Raw genomic sequence first — 15,833 nt, forward strand, 5'->3', positions numbered from 1 at the left:
GCAAGACCATGAGCTCCTTCTCTCTTGTACCAGGTGTTGCAATACATTCCACCGCCTCACCGGTCTAGTCCAAAGACTGCAAACATCCCTCCCTCCCTCTCCCAATTATCTTAATAAACAGCCTGGACACATCTCTGACTCACTTAAGATAATGATGACCTGGCCATGATTAGCTTATTCAGACATCCTGGCAGTTTACCGAGCCTAATGCGACTCCGGTCTGGCTCTTTCTGACTTCTCATGAAAGAGGCTGACCTCCAGCAGCAGCTGTGCTGCGATCAGTGGATGGAGACCCACATACAGATCAGACACAGGCTGCTCCCAAAATTCAGGCTGGAGCCATGAAGGCTACTTGCTCTGAAAACCAGCTCTTAACTACTCCAGAGGCCTGGGGAATAGCAGTTTTTCTTGCCTGCACACAGACCTGGTGGGCTGGTACCAGTCCCAAGATACGAAACAGAAACATGGGGTTAAGGACAACCCCAAATACCAGATTACCAAAGAGCATCTCTGCATATTACTTTTCTGGCTGCCTGTCTGAAACATTCACTCGCCCAACCTCAGAGCAAAAGCAGTACCAGTCAGCCAGTCACATAACATGAATATTGTAAGCAAACCCTTGGAGAAAAAAGGCCAAACAGTCTGAAATCATAAGCAAATCCTTACAAAAAGTCAACTCATCTGCAGGAATTGGGCACAGGTCACAAATGACTCACTAACAGCAGAGCAAATCATTTAACCAGCACTTGGAACAAATCCCTCCACTTTGTAGAGAACAACCAAAATTTATTCCTGCTGATTAGTCAGCAGTTACACTCACAAGTTCAAAATTAATATCAAAGTTCAAAACGTAGTTGTCTTGTACTTGCACTCTGCTTTACTGCTGGAGAGACCTTCATCTTCTCTTAGCGAAGGAATCATCCTGCATTTATTTACTGGGGCTGGGAGTGTGGGTTGGGATTTATTCTAGCTCTTAACTTGACAAATTCAAAGCCTGAACTCCACCTCAAATTGCTGTCTGGCAAAAGCTCAGTTAACACTCTCTTGAATTTCTGTACTGATTTCAGTAAAAACAGGCATTTACCACTTCTCTGGGAACCAATTACCAAATCCCAATAAGGAAGACGGACAAACAACCCCCAAAACTCCAATGGTGCATCGAAGGAGGTGAAATTCAGAAATGAAGAACAACGTCAGGAACTGACACAACCAAACCAAGCTCCCAGCAGAACCAGAAAAGTATCATATCTGCAACCCTAGGCCCTCTGTGTCTTCCCCACATCAGTTTACAAGAAACACAAAGGAAGCCACATTGGGCAAATTAACTTATTTTTACCATTGGGTTTCCTATGTTGTTTTTTAGGGGTCAAGGCAAAGCAGTATCTATGTGATTCCCCATGGTGTGGACACAGGGTAGGATGTCCTACAGCCTGCAGTGCACCCCTGTGGCACAACAAACTCAGGCCCCCAGAGATGTGGGGCCGGTGGCTGATGCTCTGTGGCATCAGACCACATGCTGGCACCACCAAGGACCCTGCCTGCCATGAGGAGGGCGGGAGGGGGTGGACATTGGAGAAACCACAAAAGATACAGGCAAAGCAAAATGCACCACAACAACAGAGGAAGATAGGTCACCACTTCACCAGGTAAAGCACCTTTTCCAGCTGTGTGTGTGCCAGTCTCCTGTCATACTCTTTGCCCTTCAAAGCAGCTGTGTGCACTTTCCTACAGCTTGTTAAACTTTTCCGCCAATTGATTAGGGTCTGCAGGCACTGGTAAATACACAGTTAATAAGGACTCTTTGACTCATCACGTAAACTGCACCAGAAGTGCTTCGAAATGTTAAGCAAAAATGAAGTCACCCGGCATTGATTTCTTGCATGCTCTCTTCCTGCTGCTCCTCCAAACCTGTGGTTTTTAGCTTTACTACTGTGTCTAGGCCTCTTTATCCTCTGCTAATGCCAGGGCTTAACCCCAAGGATCTGCAGCTTGTTCTGGGTACAAATCAGAGCAGAGTGGTGATGCAGTGCTGCAGTTTACTGAAACAGCAGAAGCACCTTCCTCTGACTGTCCACAGCTCCTGGGACTTCTGCCCCTGCCTCCCTGGACAGCAGGGCACAGACACGTGCTGGAAAGGCCAAAGACTTGGTGGCAGAGAAAACCACCACTTTCAAAAGAAGCTTCAGCCTCTTGGGAAAGAAGGGCTGGCTCCTTAAAAGCACATTTAAATAAACAAAAGAGCAGCAAAGAACATCAAGACTCAGCCGGTGCAAGTTGGATAAGCAACTATGGAGACTCAATATACCTCAATCTTGACCTACAGCGTCACACACATCAAACACTTGCCTGCAGCAAGTCCAAGCCCAAGGTCCCACTGGGCCATGCATTGCTTCCATCATGCAGAGAGGTATTGTGCTAGAATCATACTGTGCCCATCACACTCCAGGCATGAACTAAAAGAAATGTGACTCCATCTTTTTAGAGTCAAAACACAAGGAAACAAAACTTTGCTTCTCTGCTTGTTCACATGCAGGCCTCACACTCTACAAGAACTGAGAAGGCAGGCTTGTGATTTTCAGGTGGAGCTGATATGTGCCACTGCCTGCACCCTACCAAAACAGTAAACCAAGCTCCTTCAGTAATAAGCTCTGTAAACAGCTCAAGAGTCATTTGAAGCCAGTGTGGGGAGGCAGAGCAGGACAACAATATCAACTCACAGTCCAGCTGCCTCAAAGAGCATGGAGCCTCCACATGGGTACATCAGGCAACAGAGGTGACCAAGAAGCAAGCACAAGGAAAAACAAGTACCCAACCCCTCTGCAACGCATGTCAGAGCCTGTGGGCATAGTTAAGCTAGCTCCTTGGGAACTGGCAGCATCAAAAACATTGTGGGAACTCATTTGTAAAGAATCAGTTTCCCTGAAAAACAAAGCAAAGTAAACTAAGGCTGACCATACCATCAGTCTAAGTAATTGGCTAATCAACCCCCTGTTTGCAATGTTTCTGCACCGTGAAATGTAACAGACCTGGGAGTAGTGGGGAGGAAAATGCAGAGCTTCCAACACCCATGTTTGTTTCCCACACCTCAGAAGGGAAAGGGAAATAGGGATGAAATCCGATGCAGCTCAGCTGCCCGTCCCATGTGTAAGGTTATATGTCAGGAGACAACCATTTGTCTCGGGCATCGCAGACATCCCTGGAAAGGTAAAGATCTCAGCCATCACCTAATCCTGTGAACCACAGCACCCACTCTCTTCTAGAGGCATGCTCATTAGAAGGGAATAGCATGCAGAAATTCACTCATAGCATCATTTTGAGACATTTGCTTGAAAGTCATGCCAGGAAGTTATAGGAACAGAAGGATGCTGGAAAACATGTTTCTGTTTTGCTCATCAAAACTCTCACCAGGTTTTCTAAGAGGGTTCCAGCACTGTCCACCAATATCACCTCAAACACACCCTCAGCCTCATGCCCACAGTCACCTGCAGGTTGGCACAGCAGCTTTAAGTCACATAAATGACATCTCCCGTTAACAATACTAACACACAGCCACTAAGACACATCCTCATGCCGAGCCCTGCATGCTGCAGAGTAGTTCCTCTCTCCTCCTGGAGCAACCAACCATCCTTACGTGAACTCCTGATGAGGAACCCAAGTGCAGGGCTCACCTGTACCCCACCACCTCTACATCAAACACATCCTTGCTAGCTTAATAGGAGGCTAATTGCCCCTGATGAAGGGACAACAGGTCAACACCCAACAGGAGAGCAATTTGCACAGCCAAGCAGGGAGACCTGCAACAACAGCCTGTTCTGAAACAAGAGCACGGCACCAAGAACAATCTTTTAGTGTCAAGCTCCCTGAGAGATAAAGCTCCTAATAAAACTCCTTCCACTAAGTGTAGAAGCTTGTCTTGGCAAATCCTGACATCATCTCCCAGCAGTACCGCGTTGTCCCTAAGAACATGACCATTTTGAGCTACAAAAGCCAACAGGTTGTCAACTGAGATCATCAGCAGCTAAGCTCTCAGGCAAGAAAACATCTTCGTGTCTGATGAGAGTGACAGAAGCAAGAGCTACACCTGAGCAACGTTCACATCAGAACTGTAAATCCCACCCTCCACAACCCCCCGAAGAAGCAAACGAACCAGACTCCCCACACATGGACCATCTCATGAAGAAGTAGACTATAGGACGTGTCATTCTGAATGTTTATTTATTTTGTCTTCAAAGAAGAGACCTGATGCAGCTGTTTCGTTAGAAAATAAAGTGTTTATTAAGAAACTAGACATTGAACACCCCTAGAGTCTCTGTGAAAAGGGACTGTCCCATTTCCCATTAGCACAGGATGATAGTTATGGCAAGATAAGAATGCTCAAAGATGGAGGAGTCTCATTGACAGAAAATGAGGTAATGATTTACAATAATTAAAAATAAAATAAAATTTAAAAAAAAAACATCCTTAGACTTGCTACTTAAAGCCACCAATCGCAAACGGCCATGACTGGCTTTTGTTTTCAGCAGTGAGGAACCAGAGATTTTAATTGGTGTTAAACAAATTGAGACATTGATCACAGTGGGGAGAACTGCTTTAAATTATGCTGTACGGTCCGGAGGATTTCTTCTAAGCAGAGATGGACCTGAGCTGCAAAATTCAACCCTTCCTCTGCTAGGGTGTTTGGATATAGGCTTCTGGTCCAGGCCCACGGATGTATCTCTAAGACTGATACATACAGTTGAGAGCAGAGTCCCCTGAACAGTGCTAGGGAGAGGAGACAGTTCAGACGGACAAGACATCCCCAGGTCAGGTGGGCGACTTCCAGGAGATGGGGAAATTCAGTTCAGACAAGCACCCAGTGATTCACACGCTTGGCAAAGCTCCTCCTCACTCTGTGAATCTGCAGAATTGAGGTGTCAATAATACATGGCCGCAGGTCCTCTCTGGCGGTGCACATCTTGCATTTCCAGCTCCGATGCGGGCAGGAAACGTTGTTGGGAGTTTTGGTCATGGTTTCTGAAGCCATCCAACCTGAGCCAAGCCTCCTCGTCCTAATGCAGATGACCCCCTAAGGCATGTCTGTTAACTTAAAGCAATCTGCTACCGTTTCTCCTGTACTCTTCTATTGCACTTTACCTTTTTATGCAAATGAACCAGAAGAAGAAGCGAGAATGGAATATTCCCAGGGACATCCCTATGGGAAAGCTGATAATAAAACCTCCTGGCAATCTCCAAGGTGGTTCATGCAGGTCACCTGTAAAGGCAGGATGAAGCAGAACATCCCATTCTGAGGCTTCTGCTCAGTTCTGGCGGAGGGGGACTCTGAGTCTTTCCAGTGGCAGTGACCCTTCAGGGCTGGTGATTTAGAGACAACCCTGATGTGATAAGGTTGTCTCGGGCCACCAAGAAGGCAAGCAAAGCTGAGTGGCTGGTGAGCAAGCTCCTGGTTCAATACTCCTCTCAGAAAAGGATCTGGACACACCTGAAGCTTTTGGAAGGGTTTTTTTCCTCTAGAGGAAAATCTGCCTTGCTTATAGGTTATCACTGATGTGTGTGAGCAAATCTGTATTTCCCATACACGTGACGTCCAGAGAGTCCAAGGAAAGCCCTGCAAGTTGCCGCGAGGGCAGCTGGTTTCTCTTGAGGACAGGATCAAAGGGTTTACTTTTCCATCTGAGAGGCTTTGGATGAAGTAAGACAAAAGTGGGATGGGAGAGGGGGAGAGAATATGAATATCAGCCAGAGAACAGGATCAATATTCCTGTTTATGCCAGAGAAGAAGCAACAGAATACTTATTTTCCCTCTCCTTCAGTCAGCCTCGAGCTGACGGTTCTGAGTACGTGACTGGGTTACAATCAATCTCTAGTTGGGTGGGAATACAGGGGAGAGCTATAGGGGGCTGGAAAAGGCCCAGCAACTGGGACCTGCGTGTGTCTGATATGCTTTTCCACTTTGCTTACTGCCCTAGTCCTGGCAAGGACACAGACCCTCCTGCGCTATGGATTCTCCATCCATGCGGGAAGTCCAGGCAACTACTCAGATAAAGCTCATCATTCAAGCAGCAGGGAGAGACCAGAGTACGACAACGATATAGTCAGATCCAACGAGCCGCTCTAACACACACAGACAGACAGACAAACAAAAAAAGCCTCCTAGAATATGTGCACTTCAAAGATAACCACATTCTCTTCCTGTCAGAGAAGTAAGATTTTTTTTTTTCTTTCCATTATTATTCCTTCCAACATTATTTTCTGTGCAAGAACTGGGAGCGGGGCTGCCTTTGTTCTTACCAAAAGTCTTCATTCTGCTTTAGTTTCTTCCAGGCTCCCCGCCTCAGCTCGCTCTGGGAGACCTCCCATGGCGGTGCCACATAAGAGGTGATGGCGGCATTCACTGGGTGTTGCGAAGACACAAGCTTACAAGGAAAACTCCAAGCAGGGAGGACATGACTAAAGATGTCAGTTTGGTTGGCTTGGTTGGTTTTGTTTTGTGTTTTATTTTAAAGCAAAAGTACAATTATTTACTGTGTTATTAGGATGACTCCTTTCAATTGGGTTTTAATTCTCTTTATTTGCTCTCATTGCTGCTGTTGTGCCTTGCAGGAATATTTAACGAACACAGCGACCACTGGAGGAAAAGAACAACCCTGTTATCTGGTGACAGAAAACCACAGTTTCAGTTGGCTTTAACGTGTGTACAGGCAGGGCTGTAGAGTCCTATTAGGAGGAGACCTCAATCCATACAGACCACGCTTACTGCTTCCCACCATTTTGAGGGCACAGCCTATAAACTTGACATCAGAACAGGGACTTTTAAGGAGTTTTTAAAAGCCATGACGTCCTTTGCTGAAATAAACACTGACATCCTCAACATAAATGCCTTGGTTAAGAGGTTTGGAATGTCCAGGGAGGCTTATTGGATTCAACATAATTTCTCTGAAACCTAAAGGGGAAAAAAAAACAGAAAAAAGAAAAAAGCAAAATAAAGTAAACGAAAAAACAAAAAAGAGCAAAACTAGAAAAAAAGAGAGAGATATCGACACACATGTAATTATTAAAAATGAACCAAATGAATAACCAGCAAACGGCTGCCATTAAATTAAAGCCAAAACACCCTCTCTGGGCAGGGCTACCTCGCTCTGGCTTTCCATAAAGAACAGGCAATTATTTCATGTGGTGTGTGCAGGCACAAGTGCTCGGAGGACAAGGGGCATGCAAGCAGTCTGGACAGAGAACTGGGAACAACTCTCTTCTAGAGGTTCCCACTAATCAGGGGTGGAAAAGTCCTCATTCCTACCTAGTCCATCTTTCCCCTAGGCAGGGAGTGAGGAAAACAGAGAAAAGTAGACATAGGAAGGTTTCTCCCATGATTTATTTAGTCTGGCTTAACATTTCTGAAGCCGAAGAGTACCATTGTGAGGCTGGGGAGACCTGACTTTCATAACCCCATAGACTTCCTTAGCCCCAGCTCTCCCAACTACACCAAAAGCTGCACACTGGAGGGAGGCATCTTCTCCTTACACAACCCCACCTCTTTAAAAGTAATTTGAAGGTTTAGGATTTGCCAGAAATACTGGCCGGATGAAAAGGAAAAATAAGTGGAGCAGAGAACATAGGCATGTTCCTTCCTTCAGTCCCAACGAACTTACTGGGCAAATATAACGTTTTCAAGGGCTGTAATAACCATCTTTTCATAATGCTCCTGCCGTGGGATGCCCCAGCCAGGGAAACCCACTACTAGCAGGTTTCTAATATAGAAATTATTAGATGTTAATCATTATTAAAGATGAACATTATTTCCTGAAGCTAAATAAATGCAAATATTCAGGAGTTGTCAGAGAAAAGTTCTCTGGACTGGAGGGAGCAAACCTGTTGTGGAGCACTGGATGTGAGCTCCAGGAGGGAATCCTTCTGCTGAGACATCCAGTCCCAGAGCCCTCTCCTCAAGGTCTGACTGAAGGAGGGCACATTCTGGTTCACTGTTAGGACATATCCTGATATTTAGCCTACATTTCCCTTCTTCCTGACTTGATCCCTTGTTTCCTATCATCCTTTGAGCTAAGTGCTGCAAGTGCTTGCAGAAAAGACCCATGCATTTGTCTTCAGGTGTCAGGTTATAATTTTTTACATTACTTTCTCAGACACCCATTTGTAACTGTATTTCTACATCTGAGGCCATCCCAACGGACTGGAAAGAGACATGGCAGGAACAGGCATAGGTCACTGAAGGGAGCTGCTAAGACTGCAGTGAAGTTGCTCTTAGCTCAGAGCAAGTATGTGGACGTAAGAGGCTTCTATGCCAGCTTACCAAAATCCCCAATGCAGATCCACCCAGTTGCCAGGACCAAGACACGCATGGCAGAATCCTGGGATTGCTCTAATCTGTCCCAACTTCTCATGGGCCCAAAGGGTTTTTCCAAGAAAATTACTGGGACGTCTTGGCTACACAATTGCTCTAAGGTCTGCAAAATGCTCCTGCTCCTCATACAGTCACAGGATCCTCAACAAATCAGGCAAGTTAGCCCACATCTGGCATCACTAGAGCAGCATGGAGCAGCTTGGATGCCCTTGTGAATTGATCTCAATAGGAAAGGTGCTTTCTACTAGGCTAGGAACAGAAAGTTTCTCAGACCAAATCTACACCAGCCAGAAGATTTTTTTTTTTTCTTATTTCTTCTTTCTGGTTTTTCTTTTATATCAATTTATATTTCTTCCCTGCACTATCTTATTCCATCTGCTCATCAAAAAGCATGCCTCTTTTAATGAACCTGAGGATGCAGATAAAAGCTGTTTGTTTAGTTTGGAACTGTTTAAACTTGTTTGGGGGAAACTATCTGTTATTCTCAGTGGCCCTGAAGGGCTGATCCACATGGGATAGTAAGCCAGGCTCAGCTTCGCTTCATGTGTCATAAACAAAATTCATAGGCAAATTCCAAGTGTTGAAATATCATTAGTAGTGAGAAAGAGCCTAGCTCAACTCTCAGAGTCAAAGCAGAGTTTAAAGTGCTGATGCTTGGAAATGTGTATGTAAACTAAGTCCATTTCTTATCAGAGTCACTGGGAGACAAATAAACATGGCATCCCTGAACGTCACTATTTATCGTGTTTTGTTTTTCATAGTATAAATATATTTTATGGCCACCAAAGGATAGCTGGGAAAGTCTATACTCAACAATACCAAGTATCTCCAAGGAGCACTCCTGTCTGCTTTATTTTCTTTGCATTTCTTAGCTCTGCTAAATTAAGGCAATTCCACTTCTGCCGGACCACATCCAACAACAGTCCTAAAAACCCACTGGGGACACACAGCCTCAGAAAAGGGACATGTGAAAGATCAGCAAGACTTAAGGCTGGGGATGCTGAGGGCTTTGCTTTTTGTCATCAGTGCTATGCTGTGAATCCCAGCTACAGGGATCTCCAGTGACAGCAGGGTCCTTGCAGAATGGGACTGCAGTAGGGGTTACCCCAAAACTGACGTGCAGTCACTACTGAGGGATGATAAGGAACGCGGCAGGAGGACAGCCCACATTTCTGAAGCTTAGGGACTGAACGCACATACCGCTGACTCAGGAAAGCAATGCAGCATCGGTCATTTTGGCATCCTCGCCTTCTGATTTATTAAAGTCCCCAAAGAATCTGAAAAAAAACATGCTTCTCTCCTGACTGGTTTTCTCTCTTTCCTCACTGCTGTCTCCCACTGCTACCTTCAACCCCATTCTCTTGTATGGAGCAGAAACCAACAAGGGTCTTGCTAGGTTTATGTCTTTGCTGTCAGATGTGAGATGGATGATGTTCACTGAGATGTCCAGGGTTAAAATGGGTGAATCTCAACAGGTTCAGAGTTTGGATGCTACTACGACAAATGTCATCTTTCTGCCATCAAAGCTACTAACTCCTGCAAAATTATCTTGGAAATGTCTTAAAGAACGTGGGGGGGGGGGTTGTTTTACTTCTTTTTTTCCAAAAGAAACAAAGAAAGAGAAAGAAAAGTGTTCACCTTCTTAGAAGGAGTTGGGGAAATTTTAAAAACAATCCCTTTTGTGGAGTTTCACATTTGTCAGTGCTAGCTGGAAAATGGGAGGAAAATTACTATCTTTGACATTGGTTGTAGATTTGGAGGGCAACTCCTATATACAAGCCTGAAAATAGTAAGGAGGTAAAAAAACCCACCCTGTAGATTCAAATCAAAAGCATCTCCAAAGACCTACAAAGCTGGGAAGGTCTGACAGATCAAACTTCATGCTTCTCCCTGTTCTAGTGAGACCACTTTTTAAATAAAAACATGATACTCTCTCTACTAATAGCCATGGTATGGTAGTGGAATAAATGTATGGAGAGTGTTGGAGAACAGGGAAGGAGGAATGAGCTCAGATTTGCTGTGCAGCTCTAACAGCTTGAGATGGAGGGGGCAGATGGGGCATTTCTCTAAGCAGGCTGGAAGGATGTGGCAATGAAAGGACAAGAAAATTGAAGGCAATCAAACCATGCAATCAGGTTTTGTCCTCAACCCTGGCCATCCACTTAGTCCTCCAGAGCTGTCGTGCATTTCCCAACACCCTGGCTAGTGGGTCTCAGCCACTCTGCCCCATGCACATACCCAATCCAGCCTACGATATGAACAGTGCCCTGCAATGAACACCCTTCCTCCACTGACTGAGAGCAAGACTAAGGAGACAAACCAGATAATTTCACCTCGCATTCACTGTTTGCCTTCTGGTAAAATTGCAACCATTCAAATATACCATGCTTCTAGGACTTTTGAGATCTGAAGCTGCTCCAGGTCACCTGAGAAGAGCAGCAGGGAACGTGACACAGGGAGGTGAGGGAACGACGCAGAAAATGACGCACAACTCCTCACAGCAGCCCCATCTGCCACAGCAGGAACGGTGCAGCCCAGTTTTGAAACACAGGGATGGAAACTGCGTCTAAAACAGCAGCATAAATTGCTGTGGGAACGGATGAGAAAAGCGATGGGATGCCATGTAACACCTGGCAAAAATGGGTTAAACAAAAATAGCAAATTAGGGGCAATGAGCTGGCCAAACATAACACTGCTATCCACACAGCCCACGTTAGGCAACGGAGCTTTGATCTCCCTTCTGTGTTACAGAAGAATTTATGATTTAAAAGAAAAGCAGTAGGAGACTCCAACAACAGTGTACATTTTATCTTTCTCTATGCACAGATATGAAGTATGAATAGCATCAAAGGCGGCATGAAAACCATAAAGCCTGGCCTGCATCCAGAGCAAAGGAAACAGCCATCCATCTAGTCAAAGCTAGGACTGACATGTCTATATCTGAGGGGAAAGCAACACAGCAATCCAGGTTTCCTGTCATGGATGGATTCATCTGCAGGGCTATGATACAAAACCCTCTGTTTTTTTCTCCCCCTGCAACATATAGCAGGGTGAGATGCAACCCAGCCTAAGGCCTCGCTTGCCACAACAAAGCAGGTCACAGAAGCTCAGCAGAAGCACATCCTGAGGTTCTCCCTGATGCTATCAGCTGCAGATAGGCACATCATCTCCTCTACCGTCCAAGGTAAAGCCAAAGAGCCTAGACCTCCTCTCATTTACACCAGCCCAACGCTGTTGACCACAATGGAGAACCACAGGAAAATTCAGCCCACAGATGAATTTCACACTGATATACAGACCTCAAGCAGCTCTTCAAGTAGGTAACAGCTCTTTTAAGATTCACAGAAAAGCACTGAGAGCTACAGAAATGCTTATGATTTTTCATTTTCATGGAAACAGGGTCCTTATTCCCCTCCACAGCAGCTCACCTTGTATCTTTGTTCATTTTCCATGGTTTAACCTCAGGCATAAGAGTCTCCCACTTTAGCCAATGAGACTTGACGTCACTGGAAACCTCTTGGGAATGTACTAGATGGAGCTCTAGCTACAGTTTGTGGTATCTTCATCTTCTCCACAACCCAAAATCATGAGCAGGGGATTGCAGCACTGCATGTGGTTTTGAGGGCAGGAAAGGGAAGAGACGGGCTGAGAGCAAGAAAAACAGCAGAAGCAAATGGGTCCAGAAGATCCCATTTCCACACAGATTTCTCTCATGTTTAACTAGAGCAGAAGAAGGGGTAGGAGAATACCGCAGACACTCAACAGCTGAACAATGTTCCTTGAGAAAAGGGCAGCGTTTGCAGCTTTCCACGCAGTGAACTCTTTACGACTATGTAAAATTCATTAAACCTTTGGTCAGAGGAATTCCAGTATCTGTTGCACTTCTACTGTTGCCGCCGTTAATGTGGGCCATGGCCATATTAGCCGGGATCACAAGTTTGTTTTCTCTGGAACTCTTTCATGGATGGAGTAGTTCCAAGACACTAAATGATGTAGCCTGATAGCTCAGGAGGCAGAGCTCCAAGATTCCCCACCAATCCCCCTTAGGAAAAGCCCCAAAGTAGGAAAGCACTTACCAGGGTATAATATAAAAAGTAACAAGAAAAAAAAAATTCAAAAATCTATTTGAGACCAAGGACAAAACAAAAAGGCTATTTTCAGGTCTGAGATGCCCTGTGATTTGAGTCAAAGCCACCTTCCCTGACCAGAGGCACAGCCAATGCTTTTCTCTAGACTGCACAGAGGTGCAGCTATTTAAAGCCACTCAGAGGCCCACTGCATGATGGAAAGCAGCCAGATCAGTTGGGCCTCTTCGGTTTTGTTTTCGTTAGATTGAAGCCAGAGTATCTGAAATGACTTGTAAGAGGACCAGGGAAGGGGGAAGGACTGGGCACCCAGCAGTTTCACCGACAACATGCAGAGCTTAGTCTCTGCCTCATTTAAATCGTACTGGGTCAGAGAGAAGGTACCTGAGCAAAGAGGATGGCTGTTTTGTCACTGCGACAACCATGGCTGTGCAAAGGTGTGTGGCAAAACTCTTGGGGTTTATAGGTCAGCCATGAGAACAAGCTGCAGGAAAGTGTTTGCAAAATGCCCTGGAGTTTGGTGGTAGCTGATGTCCTGGGCATTATCAAGCTGTTGCCCTGCCTCTGTGTGCTTGCACCGCTACGTCCAGGAGCCTTCTCCGCAATTCTCACCACCTGGAAGAACAACTGTGTCTCCCTGCCTCCACGAGTCCCCATTTCTCACCGCCGTGCACTCTCTCTGCCTCTGCACTCCACAAAGCTCGTGGGACCCAGCATGGAAGATCCCATCCCAACAAGTAATACATCATTTTCATCACTTCAGTTTTCAAATATATTCTTTTGTCAATTTTTAATTTTTTTTTTTTCAAGTCAGCCCTCAGAGTGCTGCCAATTTAAGCACCGTGCACAGCTTTACAAGAGCTTCTCATTTCCATTTTGCCTGACAGGTATCCACGTCCTTCTGACACCGCCTCTCTTCCCCAGCCGCTTCAGATAGCAATAGTTACCCTAAGCGTTTTACACAGAGTTATTGAAACCACTGACTAATCTGCCCAGAAATGAATATCCACTGGGAAAGAATCTGGTTGGGCTCATGTTCCTTAATTGCTGATTAATTCCAATTATGGTACAGCTGATCCACCAGTACCACAGATCGCCACATCAAAGAGCCAACCAGCAAAGGAAGCCCCTAAGTCAGAACAGAAAGAGCCCTGTTGCAAACTTCTTTTCAGCTGGAGAGCGTTTCATAAACATTAATTTGTTATGCCTCCCTCATTCCCTGGAGAGGCCGGAGCTGTTATATTCATTACGCAGATGGCAAAACGGTGGCATGGAGCAGGACCATGGTTTCTCCAAGGTCCCCAGAGGAACTGATGCCAGTTGTGTGCACTCAGCAGGGAATAGTGCCAGCTCCCAGGGTCCCATCCTCTCCAGGAGACCTGGGGTCTAGAAGGTGACAGAAGGACTTGATAAAGCCAGATGGCTGGGGTATGAGAGCAGACACCAAAGGAGACACACACGGAGGATAGGAAAGCACACAACTACTGCAGTCTGCGTCTGGGACCTTCCCTGCCCAGGCAGTGCCAATGATGCTCTCCTGCGCTTCAGAAGGCTGGCGGAGGAGCTGATCAAGGCCCAGGATAAATCCTTGCTTGCTCAAGTCTCTTTACTCTGCCATCTGCTCCAGCAATACCTTATGTTGTCTAGAAAGGCCAGAGCTGCCCTCCAGGAAGCCCAGGAGTGGTACAAGCCCAAGAGCCTGAAGTGTCAGCAGGAGCATCCTGTGGGGAAATGTGATTTAGTGGAGTTTACAAGCTGAGGATGGAAACTGAGGAGCGCGGGAGATCTCGGCAGGCAAGGAGGCACCGAGCACTACAGGGGAGTTGTAAATGGGAACAGGAAGAGCTGAGGGCAAAAATACAGTGAGAGCAGAAGGGAGCCTCAAGGAACAAGGTTTTGTTGATTTTTTAGGCTGTTTGGATGCTGTGTTGTCTGGAATTATTGTCCTTCATCTGTGTCTCTCCAGCACTCCTACTCTGCTGATTGTTTTAGAAATGAAGGCTGCCACCATGGCTCTTCTTTTGATAATCGTCCCGCTAGCTGGTTCTCAAAACAAGTTGCCTTCTGCACCAAAATATATCAGAAGAATGTCATCAATCTTCCCAGGGGAGAGCTCCTGCCTCCAGATTTTGTTTCAAGACCATGTTTTGGTACCTGCCAGTGTGTGGCAAGCTTTAAAACACACACCCCAGGGCACAAAAAGGGCTGTGCTTTCGCCAAGGGAAGAGGGGACAGCAAGCAGAGGAACATAGGTTTGCGCTGGGATCATGATGCTCCTAAGGAACAATTTGGGTACTGCCCACCAAACGAGTGGCAGGTATTTGTGGTGGCCTTCAATCAGTAGGAGGGGAGAAAGGGGTTTGGTCCCACAAAACACACATGAAACATAGTGTGTTTTTGCAAGAGAAGGTATGAAATGCCTGGAAAGACACTTGCAGCCAGCAAAGCAGAGATGAGGTGAGTAGGAAGCCCCCCAAGCAGTGCAGCAGGACTGCTGTGGGGAGCTGCTGCTGTGAAAGGGGACCCTTACTCCACCCTGCAGCAGAAGGTGAGCTTTGCAGGGTGGGGAAGAGCTGGCATATCACAGCAGGGCAGTAAATGAAGACCTAAGCCAAAAATGTGTGGCTGCTGTGAATTAGGAGCTTTCATTCAAAGGAGGGAGAAAAGACCAGGGTTTCTTTCCTACAAGGTTTTTCCAGCAAGTAGAATAGCTGTGAATTTTTGCTCTGGCAGTCAGCTCCAAGATTAACGAACTACATGACTGCCAGACCCTTCTCTGACCCAGTTTCCTTTTGGGTCTGAAAATAAGTCTCCCTCTCTCCCTTCTCCTTTTCACATCAAGTCACCTAAAGCACAAGGCATTTAAAGCACTTCAGCCCAGTCTTATTTCACACCATATAATTCTGTGCAAGCCTTTGTGTCTGCCCCACTTGTGTCATTGGCATGTGCTGATCAAACATCAGCAGAGATGAAGGACAGGGAAGGGTCTGAGTTCCCAGGCCTCTGGATGGGGAGGCACTGCAACATGGAAACTCCCAGGAACACAACTATCCAAACCCCATTTTTCCTCCACCAGAGGATTTCATGCTTGAGAAAAAGGGAAATAGCTTTACTTAAAAAATAAGTTCTTTCCTATTCTCTATCATCTATTATCAGAAGTCCTGCCTGCCACCACAGCCAGCACATTATCCTCCTCTACGTACGTTGCTCCTCGAAGCAAGAGCTGCCCACACCAGGGCAAAAGCATGCAAAAACATACACTTCTAATGCCACTTTTGTATTTGCGCGTGCAACTAAATGTAAGAGATCACAGTCCACAGCCCTGAATTCAGACACTGAATTCAACCTCAGTGTCAAAACCAGCCCATGCACAGAGGGAAGCAAGCTGAGCG

General features: G+C 46.0%; 1 protein-coding gene across 3 annotated transcripts in view; it reads right to left on the minus strand.

Moving 5' to 3' along the window:
- Window positions 1-15,833, minus strand: part of NTRK3 (neurotrophic receptor tyrosine kinase 3) — a 229,099-nt gene that overhangs the window by 74,590 nt on the left and 138,676 nt on the right. Inside the window, exon 13 of one of the 3 annotated variants that reach the window (XM_052807892.1) lies at window positions 4,252-6,940. The exons of the other annotated variants lie outside the window; for them this stretch is intronic. Coding sequence (XP_052663852.1) covers window positions 6,822-6,940 — 119 coding nt within the window. The 3' untranslated portion in view covers window positions 4,252-6,821. Of the gene's footprint in view, window positions 1-4,251; window positions 6,941-15,833 lie in introns of those variants that run through there. 3 annotated transcript variants of the gene reach the window in all.

This window comes from Harpia harpyja, chromosome 14 (assembly GCF_026419915.1).
Source record: "Harpia harpyja isolate bHarHar1 chromosome 14, bHarHar1 primary haplotype, whole genome shotgun sequence".
In the NCBI taxonomy this organism is placed as follows: domain Eukaryota; kingdom Metazoa; phylum Chordata; class Aves; order Accipitriformes; family Accipitridae; genus Harpia; species Harpia harpyja.